Below are 25,554 nucleotides of genomic sequence, written 5' to 3' on the forward strand. Positions count from 1 at the left end.
TAATGTTAATAAGGGTGGAGAACTGAAACTACAGAAACTAGAGATATTTGTAAATGCATAATTCTTTGCAAATTGATGACATTAATTACTTTAATAAATAAACAGTATAGCTTTAGGGGATTATATCTTGAACAATTTAGAGTAACTGGGCAATCTTTCATAATAGCTTCAATCATTTTTTGTGACATGCTTGTAAAATAAACTCAAGAATTGAAACTAAAGTATACCCAGGGTTGTTATTTACGTTGCATGTAAAGTGTTATGTAATTATATGTATGTACATATATATATGTATGTTTTAAAGGTTTTCTTTGTTACTACTATAGTAGGTCCCTTTAAAAGATGGTTATGTGTTTTTTAAATTATCTTCGAGGACTAGAAAAAAAGGTAACCGAATTAAAGCATTAACTATTGTAATGTTTTTAAATTGGTAACAATTACATATATAATCACAATTATAAACAATAAATAACATGTTTAAATAACAAAATCGTTATATATAATGTATATGTGTGTGTGTGTGTGTATATATATATATATAGAGAGAGAGAGAGAGAGAGAGAGAGAGAGAGAGAAATACACAACATAGAGGACAAGAAAAGAATTACGATTGTAAATATTGGAAAAAAAATGAATTTTTTGAGCTTTGTAGAATCCTGAATAAATCAATGCATATACAATTATAGTAACCTTTGGGATCACTTTTTTTGTTTGACGTTGTTGAGGATGAGGAGGTGGGCTCCCAAAGAAAATATGAGCCTTTTATGTTCTCTGGCGAGGTCCAGAGACTCACTAGCCTGAAGTGTGATTCATAGTGAACCTACAGTCCTTCGATTTCTTTACCCTCCTTCTATCCCTCCCTTTGCCGCGGAAGCCTATGATTAGAAGCGTGGCGGTGGGGAAGAGGTGTAGGACAGAGAGGAGTTAAGGGGATGAAATAGCAGAAAAAAAAGTCCTGGGAAAATTCTGCGTCCCTCGCCCCAACACATTGCGAGCTCCGGGGGGCTTGTTTCGCGCTGCGTGGGCCTCTGGCACCCGAGTCCCCTCGCCCAGTTCTGCCTCGGCTGCTTGGGCTGTGGGTTCGAGCCTGTGTGGGAGTGACCCGGTGATGCCCACCTGCCCTTCGACCTGCTCTGCACACTTCGAGTTCCCCGAAGTCCTCCAGGCGCCTTCTCTCTCTCATTTTACTAGTAGTTGAGTGAGGGGCGGGAGCAAACAGTTGGCTCTTCCCTCAAACTCCCACGCCCCCAGAGGCCCAGTAAATGCCACAGATACCGCAGGGGTCTGTGTACACGCTGTGGGAGTAGGACCCCAAACCCCTGCTGGTTCCTATGCCAATGCTGAGATCAGGAGCTTTGCGGTCATTTAGGTCCTTCAACTTTTGCAAGATGAACTTGAAAATTGTGGAGAAACGGAGTTGGGGGAAGTTCTTAGAATCATAAACTGGGGGGCTCAGATTCCCAAGTGGTCTGTGACCACCTGGATCCGGTCTTCAGTTTCGCTCCTCCTCCACGTATATTACAGCATTGACATCACGGACGGGGGTTTTTGTGTCGAATCACCGGCGGGAGTATTTTGTGTCGAATCCGTAGGCAATGTGTTCTGGGCCCTCGCTCCTGCTTGCCATTATCAGATTACTTTTCACAGACCGAAGCTGGCTGGGAGGTGGGAGTATTTACTTTTTAATCCTTTTATGTGTGTTCAGTTCACCTTGTGTGTTTGGGTGTGGAAAAAGGCAACGGGGGTTTCCAAATCGAGAGAAGTTCCCATTCCATGGGTATTACCATGCCTGCGGGGTTGGCAGTTCTTAAAGTTTAGCAAGTCTGCAAATAAGTACAGAAGACAATAGAGCCCCCCTCCCTTCCTCTCCTCTTTTTTTTTTTTTTTTTTTTTTTTCTTTTCCTGCTTCCAAACGCCTTCTTCGAGGCTGAAGCTGGGCAGGTCTCCAAAGGTGCAGCAGCCACTACAATCCCGCAGCTCAAAGTTAAGCAGCAGTTGCACAACTTTTAACAACTCTCTTAGCCGGCTGCTAATGAGCTGAAAGCCAGGAACATCTGAGGAGGTGAAGAGGAAGCTTCCAGTCCTCCTCCCTTCACCCTAGAAATCCACATAATCCCCACCCCAACCCTCATAACTTTGAGATTCGGTCTTTGCTGCTTTGATTGCGTGTCCTGCCATGGCTCCCTTTGGAAGAAACTTGCTGAAGACTCGGCATAAAAACAGGTAAAGTCTAGCGTGTGTGTGTGTGTGTAATTGGGAGTTTATGTGTGAAAAGATGTGTTTTGTTACAATTAGATACTGATGAAAAATGTTCCTGGGGGACAAAGCCCTAGGGAGATAGGTCTTGTAGTTATACTCAGTAGGCCAGGAAATTGTACCAGTAACAATGACTGCTGTAGCCAGAGCAAGAATTGCTGAAAATAATGATTATTTTGACTACTTTTTACCCCCTTTAGCCAGTCCTTTTTCCACAACTAGCATCACCAAAATCTTTCTTCGTGTTGATTATTTGAAAGTAGTGAAGTGGAAAGTTTAATTTTGCTTCAGACAGAATTTTAGTGTATTATATGAAGAATTAAAATGTCAATGAAGATATAAGTAAAATGTGTTAGCTACTAATTAAAATGAAATACACAGCTACTGATACCATCCAGAGCAATGTTCTGGCTCCCCTTAGAGTGGGGCATTCCGGGAACTTGGAAAGTTCCCAAAGTACAAACATCCTGTAGAGAAATTTTTCGTGGACTGATTCTTTTGAAAATGTTTGAGAACTTTAGATGGTTTTAGGTACTAAAGGGGGATTCAAGCAGCTATCCTTCTTAATTCTTGTTATTAATATTTTACTTTGATTTGCTTTGCTTTGTTATTTTAAGCCTTCAATGCTCACGAGCGTAAATAAATGCCTCTCAGATATTTCTTGAGCTAGTATGTGTTTCAGTCCTATTAAATATTTTATTAATGTCTCCAATATTACATTTCTATGCCAAAAAAAATGAGGATAATTTTAGACATGGGCTTTAGTTTTTTAATGTATTTTTTTGGCATACGAGCTTTTCCACACCTCTTCTCTCAGTCATACCTGTTTATACTCGTAATTTACTTCGTCTAAATTTAAAAGCCTACAATTACAAGGCAGGAAATGATACAATTATTTTAAAGTGTCTTCATAATAATATAGAGTGATACAATTTTAAAGTAAATATTCACACTTTATTTTGTGCTCAAATATTTTGTGTCTACTTGAAACTTTGTTTTTAATTCATTCTAAATATATTCATGATTTAGTTGACTAAATTTGCTTAAAAAACTAAAAACAATAATTAATACTATAAAACTTTCTAAACTGGTTTTTACTTGCTAATTTGATAATATATCACAAATATTGTATTTCTGGTAATTAGTCAAACTATGTTAAAATAAAGAAATATGTTCGAGTATTCTTAAAAATATATTAATGGTGGTAATTGAAAATAGGTTTGTATCTTAGCAGTGTCAGTGCATTAAGAAATATTCTAGAAGACTTTTCTTGCTAAAAAAAAATTCTTACTATTTTTTAAATAATTATTCAGTAACATTATTTTTGAGACTGTTTAATGCTATGAAACTATATTTTTAAATTACTTCGGGAAAGTTCATGGCTTTATAAAACAAGTTGTATTTCTGACATACCGATCTTTCTGAATACTACGCTTGTAATTGGGGGTTATTGCATATGCGTGTCTGTTTTTTGTTTCTTATTATTATAAATTCAAAACTTCTGTTATTGGTATGCCAAATGGCAGTGCAATAAAACTTGATGTGCACCCCCGTGAGTTTCCCTCAGGGGAGTACATGTCCACTTTCATTACATCAATTTCGTTGCTGCACCATCTACTCTGCCCATAAAACTGGCTTTCATTCCAGGAGGTGAGTACACAAACATTTATTAAACATAACCTTTTCTATGCAAAATGGTGAAAAAGTGAGAAAATAAATAATAGAAAAAAATGAGGAGTTTTGAAATATTTCAAATTTCTTTGAGAAAATGGAATAGTGTTCCCAACGGTGATGCGTTATTATAAATGTGTTTTGGCAAAGGGGTAATAGTGAGGATATGCTAAAGTTCCTCTAATAACCAACTTCGGTCTTTCATACATTTGTATTTTTCCAATACTTAAGAAAAATTTAAACCACAGTGGTAGTCGAAGACATAAAAATATGGGCATTTCAAACTAAGCAGTAAATAAGCCATATGATATGTTGAAATAGAATTAACGTATGTTTACTTAGAGTTTAATATTGATATAGATGAGGTATTTTTGTTCTATTCTGTCTTTTTTTTTTATGTTCTCAATTTACTTACATAATTAGGTTTTTCCATTTTGTTTATCAGGTTCTACAATGATTTAAATAATCTTACTTAACCGTAGAAAAACCAAATATCTTTCCTTAAATAATGAGTGATTCATCCTATGATAGAAAATATGATCAATGATAGAACAGTTAGGTGATAACAGCCAATGTCTTCCTCACACACATTGTATAAAATACCTTGTAGAATGTGAAAGAAGAATTTGAGTACTATATTTGTATAACTTGTGATATATAATTTATACAACTAAATGAACCATTTGAACATAATTACATCTCTGCCAGCAGGAAAAAATGTCAATTATTAGGAGGAATATTAAGAATTTAAGATAATAAAATTTTGAAAAAGTTTGTTTATTCCTTTTCGACATCCTATTCTCTGTCTTTTCCTCACCCCCATCTTCCTCCCCCTGACCATTTTTTTCATTTTTATTCACTCTTAGAGTGACATTTAATCACCCAAGATTGAACTTCCTGAGATAGTTCTGTAAATATTCCATAATATGTGGATAGTTGATAATTTTCTAGATACATGGGACACAAATGAAACTTCAAAGTATGAGACATACAAATTTTTAAAAGATACCAACTGTAAAGCTTGGGATGGCAGGGCCGTATCTTTCTGGTCACCATTGTGTTCTTATGCCCAGGACAGTGCCTGGCATATGATGGACCTGTAATACAGTTACTTATATAATTTTGTAAACTAAAATTATATTTTATACTAGAAATGTAATAAATTATTTTATTCTCTCATATAATGTCAGCTGGTATTATGTAAAAGTGAATATTTTATAAAGAATTTTTTGACATTCGATATAATTCAGAACTGAAGGAAATAGACAAATAATTATATGGATTTAGACACCAAGTTAATCCTGTGCTAATCTTTTCTAATTTTAGAAAGTATTTAATTCAAAAATTTGGGAAACAGTCCAGGAAATTTAAGAATAAGGCCTGGTCACAAAATGATTGTATTTGGACACAAACTTTTTACCCTTTTCATTTCCAACTTTCATATACATAAAAGAAGTGGAGCCAATCTAAAAAACCTTTATATTTACATTGAGAATTAATCTTTTAAAATTTTCTAATTGTAGTAGCATTTTATAGAAAGAGTACAGTTTTCAGAAGCCCTTTTAATCTGAAGAGGGGAATTGTTTACTTTGATTCCAGGATAATAGACCGTTCTCTGAATCCCAAAGATTGATGAACATATTCTTACACTTTTTGTTCAACATGAAGAATAAATATGTTAGAGAGTCTGGATATTTTCTTTTCAATAAACTATTTAAATTTCTGAAAATGTTTTCTAAAAGTCACTAGGTAGATGTTTCTTATATGAAAGCCAAAGAAGCAAATAATGAAGCATAATTTCACTGTATTCATATGAACATTCAATAATTGTATTTAGGTTATCAACATATTCAAATATTCACAGGTTCCATTTGTGAATTTGATCATCTTTATATTTGATTCTATTTTCAAGATAATGATTATTTTTAAAACTAGTGTTACTAAATAGCAACCAGCAATATTTTAAAATTACGGAAAAATAGAATGTCACTATAAAGCTTTTGGGGATGCTTAGTTGTGAGTCATGATTGCTTATGTTTTAATTAATAAAATTTGGGGGCAGGGAATTGGTTGGACATTTTACCAAACCTTGTTAGAAGCAGAAAATTGTCTTACTATAAGCAGCAGTCCACATATTTGTCAGCAATATAAAATAGAATAGTTCATTTAGGTGATTTGTAAGAGAACAGAATATTAGCAATGAATATGAAAGGATCTAGTCTAATTAACAAGGCCTTTAGAATCATTGTTAAGTACTATTCAGTATGCTCTTAGCTTTCCTTTGGCTTTTCCTGTACCTGTGGATATACGTCTATCTGTCACAGGTGATAATAAACTTTGTTATCATATTAACTTGAAATTAAAAGGCTCCAAAAACATATATTTGTAATAAATATATTAGAAGTAAAATACAGCCTTATTGTTTATAAATGATACATAAAATTTGCATCAAACTTTGTTTTGAATCAATTAGAACATACCTGGCCAAGTTTATTTTAAAACCAGGTGTTTTATATTGCTCCCATAAGTACATCAGGCCACGAATGCTTCATCAGAAGGAAGAACTAAGTTTTGTGGTAAGAGTAAAAGTTGCTAGCAAGGTGGATGTTTTCGCTTTGTCATTAGAAGCGTGCCAATTTATAAATTCTGTGGAATAGAAAATTATTTTGTACTATTTTGTCTACTTTAATAAATATTTAAAATGTTCCCAAAATTGGATTGAGAAATACCAGATATTTGAATATGTACATCTTTGTTCCCAGGAGTTCCTGAAAGAGATTTCCCTTGATGATACCTGGTAATTTAAGTAGTTTCTAGCTGGCAGCAGACAGCCCATTAGAAACAATGACTGGAATGCTCTTTCCTGGCAAAAATTAACTGGAGAGCAGTGGCAGTGGTGAAATTGAGCTCCAGGTTAAATCCTGAATTGTTACTCAGACAACTATAAGCCAACTTAAAACCCACTACATAAGATGTTTTATTATCCACCGTACGAACTCATGAAACATGTCAAGGTGATAAGTTAAGTGGATTTTTTTGAAAAAAATGTCTTAAGAAGTTTGTAGCTGGTTAACAATATTATTATTAACATAATGTCATGATTAACAGAACTGTGTAACTTAGAAACTTTTGATTGGTATGTAGTTCCAGGAGATATGCTAGTAGTTTTAAGTAATTTATGAAAATGTAGCCCTCTTTATTTAATTATGCAAGGGGAAGGAAGTTGAAATAGGGATATGAGTTTACCTATTTCAGGTGCATGTGGATACCAGCTTTTGAAAAGAAATCTCTTTGTCGTTAGCATATTGGTTTTCTAAAGTGAGGCAACATATTCTGTGCTCTGTGTACGTGTGAAAAGTTCAGCATACTTCCGTGTTCTGATGTTCTTCAATTTATATTTGCTTAGGAGTATTTGTTGGCAAAATATAACACATACAACAAAATTGATTTTTTAAAGAATTATTTACTTTTAAAAAATAGATTTTGGTTTCATTCCTATGGAGCCTGTTGTAATACTACACTTTCTGAAGAAAGTTTGCATATTTGTTGATTGTAATTTAAAGTAAACACTAATGTGAAAGGTCACCCAAAAATGAAGTAATTACTTAATGTGAATTGAATAGAGCCTTGGGAAGATGTTTAGCACTGGCAGTGATATTTCAAGGATAAGACTAATAAGTAGGTATTAAATATGCTGATAAGCAAAGAAAATTATCCTCAAAGGTTTATATCTGCAGGCTTAGAATGTCCCCCCCTTTTTAATTTTTTTTTAATAAAATGACTTAGGATAGCTAAAACAAATTCTCACCGAGTATAGGCTTATTGACAACACGAACCTTACCTATCTTGTTCCTTTCTATGTAACCACTAAGTAGATGCTCAATAAATATTTGATTGACTAAATCAAATTGTTGATTGAATAAATTAATTCAATACATATTCTTCAAATACAGTTGGTCCCCATGTAGTACTTGGATCAGAGTAATAGATGAGTACATTTGTGTTGAATAGATGTATGGGTAACTTAAAAAATGAATCAAGGATCCTAGGCTTTTATTATCTCTGATTCTAGGCTCAACTTATTATCTATCATCCAAGGCTTAACTCCTTCTTGCTTTCAAATAGTGAAGGGCCATATATCACAAATAGATACTGTTAGCTACTTTATTGGACTTCTTGTAGAAGACAAACAAAGGTAACTCATTCTAGGACTAGGGCTACTTATACTTTCCTTCATGCTCTTTAAACACAACCAAATATGTATATGAGTGAGGTTTGCCAGATGATGGTAGATGGCTACTAGACATCTCATGCTGAATGTAGAGTGTTTTCTCCTTTTGAGATAATAAGGGATATACGATTGTGAAATATTTGTTTTCACATGTGAAAGGAGAATTTATGCTCTTTGTGTAAGATAATTACAGTTATGAGACAAAGGGGAAAGGCTAGAAATAAGCATGAAAACATCTTGGTTAAGAATTCCATCTCTTTATTTAATCACCTTAGGTCACATCTCAGATATGCTTTGTTAGTTATATGCCTTGGGGCAAACGCCTAATCTTTTTAATACAAAAACAATAATAGTAACATGTAAAGGTAAATCCAAGTTTCACAATTGGAGGGGGATGCTCTTTAAGTAAAAGAGTACACAGTTATAAGTAAAAATATTGCTAAGGTCATTCTGGGGCCTTGGAAGGTAACTGCAAATGAGGCAGCCCTTCAAGGTAAATCTACCTCTCTAGCACTTTCATAATACTTACTATGTGCCAAGCACTGTTTTAAGTAATTTACATAATACCTAAAATAATGCTGAGAAGAAGGTACTGTTATTTTCCTTATTCTACTTAATTCCCTATTCAAGGCAATTAAGACACAGAGGAGTGCAAAAATTATTAAGTGGCAGAGGCAAGATTTAAATCTATGCTCTTAATCATTAGTGTGTATGGCCTATTTAGAACTAAACTTTATTATCTCTGAAATAGACAATCCTAAACCATAAAGTAGTCTGATTATATATAAAAGACTTAATACAGTGCTAGCATGTAATACAATCTCAACAAATAGTTACTCTTTGTTCAGACTTGTTGGATTAAAAATGCTATGAAGTATATCTAAAGTTTTTAATACTTAAACATGGTGTGATGTTTTGGTTTTCAAAATCTCAACCTCGACTCACTCGTACTTCTGTATCACCACTGATGTCTTTTCCTCTTGAATGTAAAGAAGTAGATTTTAAATTACTAAATAAAAAAAGAAATGAGTCTATAAATATTATACAAAACTATCCTTGGTTCATGATTTCAAGAATTAAAAAAAAATTGTCTTATTTTTTGATAACCATTTTATAGAAGTTATTTTTATGTCATTTACTTGAACACTTCTAAGTAAAAGATTCTAATACTTCGAAATAAAATTTCTTTGAGTTCTTTATATGGAGGAAAAAAGTTATCTTTGTATCTTGATGAAATATATTCATTCTGACAGCTTTTAGATTTAATTCTTATACATACTTCTTTTGAGCCAGATTATGAGACTATTAGTGATTTTGCAGTGCATAGCATAGCATAGTTTAAGAGGACATTTCCTTATGTATCTTTGTGGAATTTTGATAAAAAGGAGGGCTACATAATTTAAATATTTTAATCATATTTAATAAACTGAGAGATGAAATTCAATATTTAAGGTCCCTTTCATGTCTAAGCTTCTATAATTCTAAAATAAGCACTGCAGAGTACAATTTATTTCTCTTATCCTGCCTATTTTTTCAAGATAACTTTAAAAATAGAATTACAAGAAGGATTTTTTTTTTGGTAATTTTATTTTACCTAAAATATGATGCATTGACACATAACCTCCACCGTAAAAATAGCATTATGGGAAAAAAAAGTGTTCATTGTTATTTATAAACAGGTATGATTAGTTTATAAACTATAACATTTAATAATTATTGAATGTTTACTATTTGTTAAACATAGTTGGATTTTTAGTACACATATATGACTGTAATGATTAGCTATCTTTTTATTTTATTTTTTAGGACCGGTAAATTCTGGATTTGGTATTGTACCAAACATGCAAAGAGACAACCCCAATTCCTAACAGATTAAACTCTTAATTGAGAAAACGGCATTATAGTTAAATATCTCATGCATGAACTCACCTTTAAATCACTCTTCCATAGGAAACTATCTTTGACAGGGTAGATAAAAGTTCAATCTTTATAATAAAATTTTAAAAAAAGAGAGCATAAGGGCTTAGAGTTGAAAAAAGCTGTCCCTCTGTTTAGTATGTGATCAATAAATTTTTTGATTGACTCTAAGTAAAAACACAAAAGAGAAACAAATGGATGTAAAGGAAATTAAGAGGGACATTAACATAATTAGATAGCATTTATTAAACTCCCACATGTAGGTGACGAGCTTGGACAAGAGAACACAGTAAGCTGTATAAAAAGATGTAGGAGGGGGCTGAATCACACAAAGTTAAAACTGACTCAGGATAATCAAAAGATAAGAATCTGGGAAGCAGGCAGAAATTTGGACAGTTTGGTGACAATTCATAATCTTGGTTGGGTTGGTAGAAAACAGTATTTTACAAGTGAGGAAGTGTGTAGAAAATGTTAAGGATGTGTTTTTTATAACATTATTGTACTAATAGTTTGCTATAGTTGACTGCTCTTCATTCTAATAATCATATTAAATTGGTCGGTTTATCATTTTATAGAATTGAATTATTCTACTATTTTGTAGATCTTTTAATTTTTAATTCTTTTAATGCAGAAAGTGGTCCAACTTAAGTACATTTTTAGGCTCATTAATTATGATGTATAATTGATAGTAGTAATTTTGTGTTTGAGGCTTATGGATATGCTGCACAGTTTGTGCTCGTTGATCTCAACCAGTGACTAGGGCATTTTATAGCCACTTTAAATACCTTTAGTTACTCTAATGTTTCTTATTTACTCTGACTTTTTTCAATCCTTCTGGAATTTCCTTCAGTATAGTTTAACTGAGGGTACTTATGATTCAGTGTCAGGGCATTAGTTTGGGGAGACCACAGTTTTCCATAGAAGAACCTGAAGATATTCATTGTTAGCTTTGCACATAAGACTTGACATTTGTCTGGAGGCTATAAGAGATACTATTATTAGATATATAATAGCTACATTCTTATATGAAGAAAAGATTTGTACACAATTTGAAAAGCACTTATGAAGCTATAATGGACCTTGAGATTCCATCTTTTTTAATAGTACAGGAAATTGGGCACTTTATAGCAGTGGACCCAAAAGTATTAGCCTTGGTTTCTTGACTGCCTGCTCTTCAACTCTAGTGTTGAAAGTCAAAGAGTTTCTTTTTAAAACTGTTAATAATAGGCATGAGACTTAGTTACATTAAAAATGCTGATCATTTTTAGTAGTTCTACATTTAGTTAGAAGAACTTGGCTGTGATTACAGTTTAGAGAAGTAAATAAAATGGCAGCTCGTGCTACCTAATATGTGACAAAGTCCGGGCTCATTATAGTATTGCTTTCTTATCTATCTTAGCATCTAAAAACAAAACATTCACAAACTATTCGACTATGTCGGATGGGCATCTACTTATATATATTTGGCTTGTGACTCAAGATGATGATTATTTGATTTTTAAAAATCCAGAAATATTAAGTGAACCCTACACATTGGGAGGAATTATGAGAGATTAAAGATAAATCAGATATGGATCATACTTTTAAGGAACTTGCTGTCTGGTAGACACAGACATACTTAAATAATTAAAATGCATGGCAGGCATTTTAAAGTACAATAAATTCACGTTTTCAATGATAAGTATTTATTTACTTCCTATTATGTGCAACATGTTATCCTAGGTGTTGGGGATAAAATAATGAGAAAGTTAGTCAAAGTCTGTTATCTCAATGAGCTTGTAGTGCTGTGGTGGACAGGCAGGTAATAAACAAATAATAAGTGAAACAATTTATTTTTTTCAAATATTGTTTCAAACAAAAAATTTCAGGTAGGGATTGCTCTTATGAGTCACTATGAAGGCAGAATTTATAGGAATTCAAGTTGAGTGGAGGGGTCAGTAGAAACTATCAGGATGGAAAAAAAAAATCAATGATAATTACAGTTTTGGGTCTGAGTAACTGGGACTTTCGAGTGTCATCATAAAAAACAACAACAACAAAAATGGCAATGGTAATTTGGAGAGGGAGGGACATCAGAGTGAAGAGTAAAAAAATTCCAGGTGTCTTTTGAATGTTTCCAGATGTTCTGCCTTCAAACACAGGGTGTTTGGACTTGCTGCACCTGAGATGAGACTGTGAGAGCAACCTTTCATTCCAACCTACTCTGATACTACCTGACATCCATTTGGGGCTGATTTGTATGAAACACACTGCACCTAGAACAGGGCTTTAAAGGTAAAACACACTGGTTTTCCATCATGGCCTTCAAGTTGACTAATCTTGTGTTAAACCCACTCAATCTCCATTAAGCATTTAGCAAGCCATTCTTTTAGTCATCCTTTAATCATTACCTTTGATTGAAATTACTTCCAAACAAAGCCATTCTTTCCATAGGATTGTGAATTTCTTCTGTTTAAAGACCATGTTGTTATTACCGTTTTTATCCAGTAGATACTGGAATTCAAAGAATGTTTTTACATTTAAATAAAATGTAGTTTTTTGATGCAGGTAAATTATCTAGGTCAGGAGTTGGCAATTTATTTTGTGTATGTAAAAGATCACATAGAAATATTATAGTTTTTTTCAGGCCATAATGTCACCTTCTCATCTACTCAACTCTGTCATTGTAGTGTGAAAAAAAAACAAAAAACAAAAAAAACAAAGATAATACATAATTAAATGGGCATGATATATTACGATAAAACTCTACTTACAAAAGTAGGCCATAGTTGACTGAAAAATTCCCTTCGTTTACCTCCTAGCCCATTGATACTGCTCCACCTCTCTACCACACACCTACTCCAAAATATAAAAGAAACTTTTAACACTTTCTATGTTAGGCATTTAGACTTTAAATATAAAAGACTCAGTCCAGGACCTGACTGGAAAACTAGCTAAAAAAGACAGTAGAAATACTATTCCCGAATATCACTGGGTTCTGTACTAGCATCAAGAATAGGTATTCATTTCCATTTGAGGTTGGTAGAAGTCGGCTTATTCATAGAAGATAAGGGAATTTTCCTAGAGGAAGCAATATTTGAGACAAAGTAAGAGTTAGAGGAAAAAGTGTGTTTCAGGCCAAGGAAACAGGTTATGGAAAAGTCCAGAGTGAAAACAAAAGCATGGTAGATATAGTTGAATCCAGTCCAGCATTCCATAGGTGATATGTATGACAGTCAGGTTGCCCTCATATTAGATCTGCCAGAGATCAGCAAGAAGTTGAAATATCTGGATACACGTGAATATTAAAGAATGCTTGGCTATGAGTTGGTAGAATTAGGTCATGGAAAGAATCCTATATCCTAGGAGTAGGCAGGAGAGATGACAGAGAGAGAGAGGAGAAGGGGTGAAGTGAAAGGAAAAGAGAAAGATTTAAAATGGAAAACTTGGAAGCCATTTAAAGATTTTAGTCAAGGAAGGTACACAGCCAGATTGCAGTTTAAAAGGGCAGTCTGGAAATCTTATGGAGCACAAATGTGAAGTGAGCAAGAGTTTATAATACAATATGTAATAGCTTGCTATAGTAATCTATTGTAAAAAGAATTGGCTGAGTTCTAATAGTGAATAAAATGGAAATGTGAAAGAGAAAAGAATCTAGGAAGACTTCCAGTTTTCAAGCTTGAGAGAAAAGGTTGAGGGGTAGTGGTTACTTTCAAGAAGATGGGAAATCAGGAGATAGAAGAGTTTGGGATATGAGAGGATTGGATAATGAATTAGTTTTGATGGGTTAAGTTTGAAGTGCTTGTGGATTATACAAATATAAATATCAAGTAAATGCAAGGAAAGAAGTTGGGGATATGGATCTAAAACTCAAGGGCAAAATAATTAGATTTGAGAAATATCATCATGGAATTGGTTGACAAATTGTGGGTGATATTACAGTCACCCATAAAACGTGTATAGTGAGAAGAAATTAGTCATAGCAATCTGGGGATGCCAACTGAATCAGTTATCATTTACTGCATAATAAAACATCTTAATAATTAGTGGCTGAAAATTAAAATTTATTATTTGTCACGATTTTATGGTTAAACTGGTTGGTTCTTCTGTTGGTTTCATATGGGCTCTCTCATGAGCAGTGAGTGATTTGGCTGAGTGCTAGGTTCAGATGGGACAACAGAGATGGTTATCTCTCTCTCCATATGGTCTTTCATCTTAGGCTTTTTCACCAGACAGCAGTCTCAGGACAGCATTGTAGGAGGAAGAAAACAGAAGTTGCAAGACTTCTTGAAGCCTGGACTCCAGAATTTACACATAGGTCACTGTAGCACGACTCAAGGTCTATTCATGGCAGGGGCAGGGGGGATACACTTCATCTCTCGTTGGAAGGAGCTGCAAAGACATTTGTGACCATCCCTCCATGATACCTACATTTACAAAATACACAGAGGAAGCAAAGCCCATGCAGGAACTGAGAAGGAAAAGCTAGGAAGATAAAGGAAGAACCATGGAGAGTGAAATCAAGAAGTCAAGCAATGGATTGCTGCAAGAATGGGAGGGAACGGTCACAGTACAGAATGTTATGAAGCGGTCAAGTCCGATCAGTGCCAAAAATGGCTATTGGATTTGGAAGTTAGGAGATACCAGTGTCTGTTGGGGGGTAGGTGGAAGACACTTTATGGTGGGTTGCTGTCACTGTAAAGTGATGAACTAGTGAAAATGACTATGGATTGCTATTTGTGTTTGTGAAGGAAAGGTAGTTGAGGTGAAATGTGGTCAAATGATAGTTGTAATGTTACAGGATAATAGAAAGGACAAGAGAAAAAGATAGAACATTAGAGTTTAAGAAGGAATAAAAAAATGCAACAAAATCCTAAAGGAGGTGGAGGCAGTGAAATTCAGAGCATATTAGAGTTTAAAATTTGGGGAAGGTAAGTGGAAATTAGACACTTTTGTTATAGATAACCAGTGTTTTTCCTTTTATCAGTGATGTTTTCAAGTGTATTTTTTTCCTTAACAATATGACATCACAGGCCCTGCTATATTCTTTCTTCTACAAGTTATTAATTTTTGTCGCCATTTTGGTAATTTATTTATGAGTAATGTGAAAAGCTGATTATTTTAGATGAAACTTCCAATTGGATGTCACATTTTATTACAGTTTATTATAGAGTATGTTCAAACAATGGAAATCAGAGATAAAGGAGCTCATCTTGTGTTTTCAGCTATCGTAAAGTAATTCAAATTCTTACATATTTCTAATGCCATTCAAATATGTCAACATATTTCAGAATACATTTAGGGAGGGAAGAGTAGGTGGCCGAAGGCAGGTACAAGCCGAAAATCACCATCATTAAGAATTATCTTCCACTAAGAAGGTAAAACCAATTACAGACTTAGCTGCCGAAAGGAAAATGAATGCTAATCATTGACATAACTACAGTTATCATGAAACAAAATATTCAGACAAGGTAACTTTCCTTTAATAAATATGCTTTATTGTTATGAAATATTTCTCTACAAAATACAAATCGATAAGGAAACTTTAGGTATTTTCCAGGCATAGGTAACATTGGTAAGTAAGCAGTAGACTTTCCAATGAGATTAGATATTTTTTCAGCTTTTTATCTGGTGAAAACTACATGTTAAATATTTACATTTCGATTATAATCAATTTCCGGAATCTGAACTATGAATTGAGTTTACTTAACCTCCAGTAGTCTTCAATACACATTCTTTACATATTCTCTTCCCTTTTCTCTGCTTATGAGAATTAATGCATTATAGCTACTCTGCAGTTATGGAAAGTCTAAGGTTTTTCTTATCCTCCATGACTGGCATATAATATTATATTATTACTTTCTAGAAAATTAAACTGCCATTAATAGAGGATAAAACTAGTGATTTTTTCCTACATAGGTATATATATTTGTATACATAATTTTAATTTTCAGGTTAATTTTAATTAGTTTTTGACTGACCCAATTTTTCATAGGATAATTTTCTGAAGGACTTCGGTTTTAAAACTAATTTAATAAAATGTTAATGGTTTGTGTTTAGTGAAAACATATGTTGTAATAATTCTGCTTCTGTTCCTTGCTAAGAAATTGAACTACGTAGTGAAATTAGGGTAAAATAATTTTGTCTTTTGAGGAATATAAATGTATTTTGAGGTTCACTAAAAGTTTTGAAGGGAATTAATTGCATTATGTGTTAATGTAATGAATGAGAAGTTTGACTATGAAGGATTTATTTATTTTCAACTGTATGGAAAAAACAAGACAATATCTTAGCTTGGCCAAAAGGCTAATAAAATGTGAAATATTAGTAGCCCTTACTTGGTATTCAGCAGTCATAAAACACAAATAACTAGATTTTATGTATAGAGTCATATGTCAATTCATTTAAATAATAGTGACTTCAGGCCAGTATTATAGCACAAGTTGTCTTCTAAATAACTCAAACACAATAATACTATATTCAGCGTAGTTTTATTGATTAGGCATTTTTAAAGGCTATTTCTGACTTATTAAGGCATAGCTTAAATGCCGGCAATGTCCCCAGCTCTAACAGTAATAGCAGAGATTTTGATTCTCTCATTGTTCACAGTTTCTGAGAACTTTTATTTCATCCTGTAGACCAGGGGTCCTCAATCTCTGGCCAAAGTCCAATCTGTGGCCTGTTAGGAATCAGGCCACACGGCAGGAGGTGAGCCTTAGGCAAGGCAGCGAAGCTTCATCTGGATTTGCAGCCGCTCCCAGCGGTAGCATCACTGCCTCAGCTCCACCTGAGATCATCAGGCATTAGATTCGCATAGGAGAACCAGTCCCTGGTGCCAAAAAGATTGGGGACCACTCCTATGGACAGCAGGTATTGTTTTGGCTTTCTCTTCCCTCAAACCAAGTGCCAAGTAACCACCATTTCTAATTCTGGTCTTTGTTTGTCCCATCTGTCCAGGTCAGAATAGACTGTACAGAAGAAATAAGAGAGAAATACAATGAAAACCCCTTCTACTGACTCTCAACCCCACTATGCTCCTGGCATGGCACTGGTCTCCTTGACCATTTCCATTATGTCGTTTCTTCTACACATCTTTTTACCCCACAGTCCACATCCTATATTTGGTGGCCAGATGTTCGAGTACTATTTTATAATAAAGAAGGAAGATAACTAGTCTGTGAATTTAAGTTTTTTCCTGAACTGAAATTAACCCTATTGTCAATAGGATTTGTGGTTCTACAGCATCTAAATACGAATAGCCATATTTCTTAGGACCAGCTCTGGTGTTAACAGAAGGAAATTCAGTTTGGCAGGATCAATAATAAGCGTAAAGACTGATTATGAGGTGAAAGGAGAGGAAAATAAGTTCCATTTGTATTCTATCCAGTAGAATGCTAACTTTCATCATTTATTTTAGGCTGCTTGAGATTGGAAGTGTCCGCCTTGTTTATAATTTTTCTTTCATATATTTTACTATTCATTTCTCCAGAATATGTAAGACCAAAATAATAATAATAATAATAATAATAATAATAATAATAATAATAATGGTGAAGCTGTTGCTATGAGGGTGCTGTTCTGTGCATTATAGGATTTTTATGTTCCTGCCTTCTTTTCACTAGATGCTAGTAGCACTCCTGGACTCTAACATGAGAACCAAAATTATCTCGATACATTGCAGAATATCTCCTGAGTGACATCTCTGGTAGAGAACCTTAGAATGAGAGAATCTTCGGTTTAAATAAGTATTGGTAATTAAAAGGAAATTGAACAGACTTTAGGCAGTGAGCCAAGGCTCAGATAGTCCCCCAAAACTTCACAGTTCTTTATTCTTAAACCTGATATATCCTTCGATTAAATCTCCAGGCACAGGTGCCACTAATAGCTTGGAATTGAAAAAGTTCTAACTTTTGATTTCAAGTACAGAGTATGGTTCTGCAGAGAGTCAAGCAATAAAAACATTTCCTTCAAATCATTCCTCTACAGGGCAGCTAGATTCTGTCAGTATCATACTTTCCAGGTTGGCCTAGGAAATAATTATATCCTAGATTCTATGGAAAAATACATTCAGAAGTCCAAATATTTTCCATAAATAGCTACAGCTTGCATTCTAGTGTTCATATAGTTGGTTTTAGAAGCATTTCTTATAATGCAATTATTCTTAATAATTAATCATTTTAATGATTCTTATTGTTTTGTAAGTAGGGCTTAATATTGTCTTGATAAGTTTGCATCAAATTTCAATTGAACTTGAAAGTCTACTATATATAGGAAGAAACATTATTCTTGATTTATTCTCCCGTGTTCCAACTTTGATGCCTTTTTCCTCTGGACAGCTGAATAAAGATGGCCAAATATCATCTAGCTATCTCTGCCATCACACCAAATCCTTTTTTCTGTTAATATATATTTTATGGGATCATCAATTTGGAATTGAAATTCATTCAGTATGTTATGTTGAAACTTTCAGATTTAAGTAGCTTACTTTGTACATAACAATTATTCAGTAGAAGTTTGTTGAAGAAATATTTGTATGAATGTCACATTCGTACTTATAAGCCAACTCACCTTAATTCTCTGTAATTATTTTTGAGATATTAAAATTATTTATCAATGGCAAAATATGTTTCTTTCTGATTAATGATAGATTAAATGCAAAAAAGTCTCATTTAATTTTCACTGTTATTTCAGAGGGAATATAAAAAAGGACTTGTAAGTAAGGGTAACACATGTTAAAGTATTTTATTTAACATATAAACTTTCTTAACTTTTTTTGGTGAGGATATCATAAAAAGGAAAAACTGGATAATGAAATAGTTGTAGAGGAATAATTATATTTATGTATGTGTGTATATATATATATATATATATATATATGTCTTTTTGGTGTGATGAGCTTCATTAACTTCATTAACACAATCCGAATCGAAATCAGAGTTATAAATCAAAGGAAGATTAAAAGCATTCTCAACTCATCTGTGATTCAAAATTTATATTAATAATATTTTTAAATGTCCTTTATTAGCTTAACAGTTGTGTTATATTGGAAGTATATGTGCAAAAATATTGACTAGTTGAAACAGTTGAAAAAATATTGTGAGATAAGTTGGAAAGTATTTGTAAAATAATATTGTTAACTACTGTAGGAAGTTCAATGAAGTTACTGAATAACAACATTAAAAGCACTACATCCTGCTCGTCATCAAATAATAATAATATTTTTATTAATGTTAATACATTATATTTACCCAGGTGTTTTTTATACTACCAAAGCACTTTTACTCTTTCTCTTATTTGATATTTGCAGCAACCTTGTGAGAAATGTGAATCAGATACGTACATTGCAGTATTATAATAAAGGGTACAGAGGATTAGAAAAATATGATTTATCAGAATTCAAAATGACTGTTAATTATAATTAAGATGATATCTAAATTTAAAATTTCAAGTCCATTTGTTTCCACTATTATTTCTTGGAAATCTTCATACATGAATCTTATTAATGCTTCAAAGTAAAAAAGCATTTGATACTATAGCATTATGAATGTTTTAAAATTTTTTCTTCTGTAGATATAAATATTTTTCAAACATATTTTGTGACTATAAACTACTTGAAAATAAACAGAAGTGTGCTAAGCCAGGGGTCCCCAACCCCCATGGCCTGTTAGGAACTGGGCTGCTCAGTAGGAGGTGAGTGGTGGGCAAAGCTTCATCTGTAGTTGCAGCCATTCCTCAACACTAGCATCACCTCTCAGTTCCACCTCAGATCATCAGGTATTAGATTCTCATAGGACCACCGGTCCCTGGTGCCAAAAAGTCTGGGGAACGCTGTGCTACACAACAAAATAGTTCCATGAGAACCTTAGGATATATTAAATATAATCAAATTTAATAAATATTTAAAATACATATATAAAAAAGTATGTGCATAAGAAATGTTATAATGATCTACTACATAATTATTGATGTAGTATAATATATATTTAGAATGTGTAGTATAATCTCTTGAATAATGTTTCAAATTACTTTTAATACAGCTTCCAATGAGTAAAGCATAGTAAAAGATGATTGCATGAAACAGTTATGTATTGATGGGAGTTATGGTTTATATATTAAGAACATTATTTTTTATGAACTATTCATGAAAGACAAATTAGTTCAAATCAAGTCAAAACACAACCACAATCTTAATCAATTCTTCAACACATATTTCATTGTAAAATTCCTTAAGTTTTATTGATTTTTGTGTTTAATCAGAAACAAAATTTGAAATGCCCTACTTCACTAAATTACATCATTATTTAAAAATGTTTTTATTTTTCATTTTGTTACCTTCCTAAAGTAGACACGCTAAAGCAAATAACTTTGCTATATGTTTGTGATATGGATAATCAAATTAACCTAAAAATCCAAATTTAAACTGGTGTGAATTAAATGTGAGTATAGTAATTACTTTAATTTATGAATGTACCATCTTTTAGTAAATACTTTTACTCTATGATGTAATGTAAATTATACATTTTATAATCTAAGCAATCTCCATTTTATACCCAGGTAAATTATAATTATTCTTGCAAATAGCTATGGTATTTTTATATCCCATCAGAAAGTCCACTTATTGGTTACTGTTTCCCAGAGTATCTAGAGAGAACCACTTTTGCAAACACCATCCATGTTAACAGTACCATCTGTCATCAATCTCTTTGTCCCAACTCCTTATTAATATTATAGATTGGATACATGGGACTCCTTTAATACTTGCCTTTATACTAGATGTTCAAATGAACAAATAATAATGTTGAGGAAGGCAAACCAGAAATTTGATTAATTATATCAGATGGAACATTAATTTTATAGGGAAAAATGCATTGAATTTCAAGCAATTAATTTAAAAATAACTTGAAAGGTAATCATTTCATGAATTCGGAAATATTTTTAAGTGAGTAGTCATAACAGCTACAGTAATTTATTTTTAAGGATTAATCATAGGACTAATCAACCTCTAAATTAATAACACCTAAAACCAGAGTTGGAAGAGATATTGCCAGTTTCTAGCTTTGTGACTTTAGACATACTACTTTTCCTCTTTTTGTCTCAGTTTTCTCATCTGTAAAATGGAGATAACAGTAGTAATTCCTACATGCATGAGTTGTTAAAATCAAGGATGTTGCAAACCAAGAAACATCTAAAATAAAAGTAACTTTGTTGGATTGGAAGCAGTAAATATCGATAAATGTATATTCAATATGCAGGAAAAAAATTTAATTGCTATATTAAGTAACACTGAGCAAAGGCAGAGTATGGGGCACTAAAAAAAGATTAATAGCATTAATAAGATTGACAATGAGGATTATAAATGGAGCTAAAACATTGGGATAAATAAAAAATAAAAGCGAATTATTGGGATATGTGATTTTATAAATTAAAGCTCTATGATTTTTTTTAGTTTTTATGCGGTTAATTATGTTCTCTGGGAAATCTAAGGTCCAGTAAAATTTGTATTCCTTCTCCCCAACAAACATATACAAAAACAAAGCAAATCAAACCAAACAATACTCAGGCAGGCAATCTATGTATTTATTTTTATTTCGTTGCTTTAGAATTGGAGGTTATATGTCTCAATTACTAGATTCAAATCATTCTGTAAGAACCGTTTGTTACATTATATTACATTGAAAACCAATTTATCTAGTCTAAGTTTTTGTATTTTTAACCTTTGTTGTGTATGTGTTTGTAGATGTCACTACTTCTACGAGCTAGTAAATTTCCAAAGGTTGAGAAGGAAACATTTTATTTAGTTCCAGATCTAATGTTAAATTTTTTACATCAGATGAGTAGGTTTGCATGGGTCTGTGACCAAATGAAAAGAATTATTTCTAAAAAGTAGATTTTTAAACTGGTTTAAATTTGATGTATATTTATTTTACATCCTTTCTATATTTTTTTTATTTGAATCCTCTTTTATTTTTTTTATGAAATGATACTGAGGGTCATTAGTCTAGTTTCTGGGAACCACTGATGTAATAAGAAACTTAGCACTAGAATTGATACTACAGTCATGATGGAAATATAATTGTAAAATTCTCTAATAAGTATAGCCTGGCAATTACGAACTTCCTTGTTTCTTTTACTACCTGTGTCTCTTTTTTCTTCAGAAAACTGTTTTTTCCCCCATTACTCTATATTATAAAGTAAATTACTGTCAAGTCCTTACTTTATATAAATGTTCCAACTCTAACCACTTCCTAATTTCTTTACTGGTAAAACCTAAGTCCAGGTGATTCTCATCTCTTTCACAGATCTCTGCACTAGGCTTTCAACTAAGCCTTCCTGACTTTACTTTTTGCCTTTTTTTTCACAGTCCATTTCATAAACAGAAACCAGATATACTTAAAGCATAAATTAGATCATATCCTTCCTCTGCTTAAAACTTTCACATGGTTTCTCATTAAAACTGGTACAAAATCCAAATACTTTATCATGGCCCGCAAGGCTATGGTTTTCTGCTATACCTCATCACCTGTCATTTAACCTCTTTCCCTTACCAGCAGCAACCTCCAAATCCACTTATCCTCAGCCTACAATTACATTCATGTTCTTTCTGTTCCTTAAACATACTTCATGACCCTTGCACATCTGTTCACTCGTTTTGGAATTCTTCTTTTAAGGCGCCTGATTGCCTCCTTATAATTTATGTCTTTATCTTCTTAGAGAGTCTCTCCTAAATACTCTAAATAAAATAGAATTCACTTTTTTCCAAGTCATTCTCTATCCCTTTGTCCAATTTAATAGTCTTTCTAACATTTACCACTATCCAATATTTTATTAATTACACTTTGTGTCTGTGACCTTGTCTCCTTTGTTTATTGTAGGACTTTAGCATCTTCAGACGTGTCTGGCACATGGTTGGCATACAATAAAATTTCTTGAATGAAAAAATGACAGTTTTCAAGAATGGACTATTTCAACTCTATGATTTTAATATCATTTCACCTTTCCTACCTACGCTTCTTTAGTCCTTTGCTAGTCCCAAGACGCCAGCTAAATTAGTCTTATTTTATCTCCTCTTATTAATCTTTACTTTGTTTATTGTCTTAACTCTAGCAGTTTTAACTGTTGTCATATTGTTGCAACTTCTAAAAATAAATGACAATAGCCTTAGTTGTCTTTGATGACAATTTGCTCTTGTCAGAGCCCACTAGGAAATAACAAGAAAATTAAGAAACGTTCCATGGTTTTAAGATTTTTCTCTTGCAGTAAAACATCTGATTCTATGTATTCTATGTAGTCTCAACCTCAAAATACATCTCTCCTTAAGGGTATTAAAGTTAAATCATCTTTCAGAGTTTACACAAGCGATGACAGAAACATAATGTGCTTTGTTTTTCTTTCAGATCTCCAACTAAAGACATGGATTCAGAAGAGAAGGAAATTGTGGTTTGGGTTTGCCAAGAAGAAAAGATTGTCTGTGGCTTAACTAAACGCACCACCTCTGCTGATGTCATCCAGGCTTTGCTTGAAGAACACGAGACTACATTTGGAGAGAAACGATTTCTTCTGGGGAAGCCCAGTGATTACTGCATCATAGAAAAGTGGAGAGGCTCAGAACGGGTTCTTCCTCCACTAACTAGAATCTTGAAGCTCTGGAAAGCGTGGGGGGATGAGCAGCCCAACATGCAATTTGTTCTGGTTAAAGCAGATGCTTTTCTACCAGTTCCCTTGTGGCGGACAGCTGAAGCCAAATTAGTGCAAAACACAGAAAAAGTGTGGGAGCTCAGCCCAGCAAACTACATGAAGACATTACCACCAGATAAGCAAAAAAGAATAGTCAGAAAAACTTTCCGGAAACTGGCTAAAATTAAGCAGGACACAGTTTCTTATGATCGAGATAGTATGGAGACCTTAGTTCATCTGATTATTTCCCAGGACCATACTATTCATCAGCAAGTCAAGAGAATGAAAGAGCTGGATCTGGAAATTGAAAAGTGCGAGGCTAAGTTCCATCTTGATCGGGTAGAAAATGATGGAGAAAATTATGTCCAGGATGCATATTTAATGCCCAGTTTCAGTGAAATTGAGCAAAAGCTAGACTTGCAGTATGATGAAAACCAGATTCTGGAGAAACTGAGTGAAAGTGGTGGAATTGTACAGCTGGAGGAACGACTAACATATTACAGAATGCTCATTGATAAGCTCTCTGCTGAAATAGAAAAAGAGGTAAAAAGTGTTTGCACTGAAATAAATGAAGATGCAGAAGGGGCAGCTGCAAGTGAACTTGAAAGCTCTAATTTAGAAAGTGTTAAGTGTGATTTGGAGAAAAGCATGAAAGCTGGTTTGAAAATCCACTCTCACTTGAATGGCATCCAGAAAGAGATTAAATACAATGACTCATTGCTTCAGATGAAAGCCAAAGAATATGAGCTCCTGGCCAAGGAGTTCAGTTCACTTCATATTAGCAACAAAGATGGATGCCAGCTAAAGGAAAACAGAGGGAAAGAGTCTGAGGTCCCCAACAGCAGTGAGGAGGTTCCTCTTTTTACTCAAAGAGTATTTAATATGTATACAAATGACACAGACTCGGACACTGGAATCAGCTCTAATCATAGTCAGGACTCAGAAACAACTGTAGGAGACGTGGTGCTGTTGTCAACATAATTCGAATGGCTTCTTTCTGACCTACTTTAGTATTGTTTGTGCTTGTTTAATTTAATAGGAAACTTTATTTTAAATATTACATTCTAAAAAAAAAGACAAATCATGTCGAAGTATCCAGAAGTTAATCAAAACTAGGGAAATGTTCAAGTTTGTTTTTGATTTAAGATTTCCAATGTGATCTAATTATTACAAGTTCAGACAAACTGTTTTTTAGGAATGCAGCACAAATAACTCGGTGTATAACAGAAATAGTTTCCCATAGCCTCTATAAGAAATGGTTTATACAAACTTAAAACTACTAATATAAGACAGTCAATATATGGAAACAGTACACATGAACAGGTAAAATTAAAATATGCTATTTTTTTTTCAGTGCTGTTTCATTGAATTTTTAAATCTGTAAAGTACATACAGCTGCTCTATTGTTTATTTTTCATTGATACGTAGAATATACATCATCTCTGTCACTTCCTAAACCCCTCTATCTGTCTAGGCCTAGGCAATAGAAGGTAGGGCTGCTGTTGGTATATGTACAAATACCAGCAGTAGGGGCATAAATGAGGAAGGGTTATGTGCTGCATACAACAGCAATTTTTCTGAAGAAGCCTAAAATTATTAAGAAATAAGTATGTGCTTTCTCTGACAATGCACATATTGGGATCAAACCGATGATGTGTGCAGGTTCATTGAATGAAATATGGTATAGGTTACAGAGAAAATCTCTAAATTATAGTCCTGTTGGTTTATGCCCTGTCTACAAAAATGTAAGAGATGAAACTTGGGGTCCTTTGTGTGGGTAAAATAGAGGTCTGTATGGCATAAGTATTAGCGTTTTGCCTCAGCAT

General features: G+C 33.3%; 1 protein-coding gene across 2 annotated transcripts; it reads left to right on the forward strand.

Annotated features, from left to right (window-relative positions):
* Window positions 1-1,901: 1,901 nt before the first annotated feature.
* RASSF9 (Ras association domain family member 9) lies at window positions 1,902-24,868 on the forward strand. Of its 2 annotated transcripts, XM_036237369.1 has the most exons (3): window positions 1,902-2,223; window positions 12,196-12,349; window positions 23,449-24,835. In XM_036237369.1, the coding sequence occupies exon 3, from the start codon at window positions 23,465-23,467 to the stop codon at window positions 24,707-24,709; it is 1,245 nt and encodes a 414-aa protein (XP_036093262.1). In that variant the 5' UTR covers window positions 1,902-2,223; window positions 12,196-12,349; window positions 23,449-23,464; the 3' UTR covers window positions 24,710-24,835. The 2 variants fall into 2 exon arrangements, with proteins under 2 accessions (XP_036093262.1, XP_015996120.2); XM_016140634.2 differs by lacking the exon at window positions 12,196-12,349 and having other exon boundaries at window positions 23,449-24,868.
* The last annotated feature ends 686 nt before the right edge of the window (window positions 24,869-25,554 follow it).

This window comes from Rousettus aegyptiacus, unplaced genomic scaffold (genome assembly GCF_014176215.1).
Source record: "Rousettus aegyptiacus isolate mRouAeg1 unplaced genomic scaffold, mRouAeg1.p scaffold_m13_p_2, whole genome shotgun sequence".
Lineage (NCBI taxonomy): Eukaryota > Metazoa > Chordata > Mammalia > Chiroptera > Pteropodidae > Rousettus > Rousettus aegyptiacus.

Excerpts from the sequence above, each read along its gene's own strand:
- RASSF9 (XM_016140634.2), top strand. The coding sequence starts at position 2,177 with ATGGCTCCCTTTGGAAGAAACTTGCTGAAGACTCGGCATAAAAACAG. Across the intron at positions 2,224-23,448 it reads AAGACTCGGCATAAAAACAG|ATCTCCAACTAAAGACATGG; the intron begins GTAAAGTCTAGC and ends TTTTTCTTTCAG.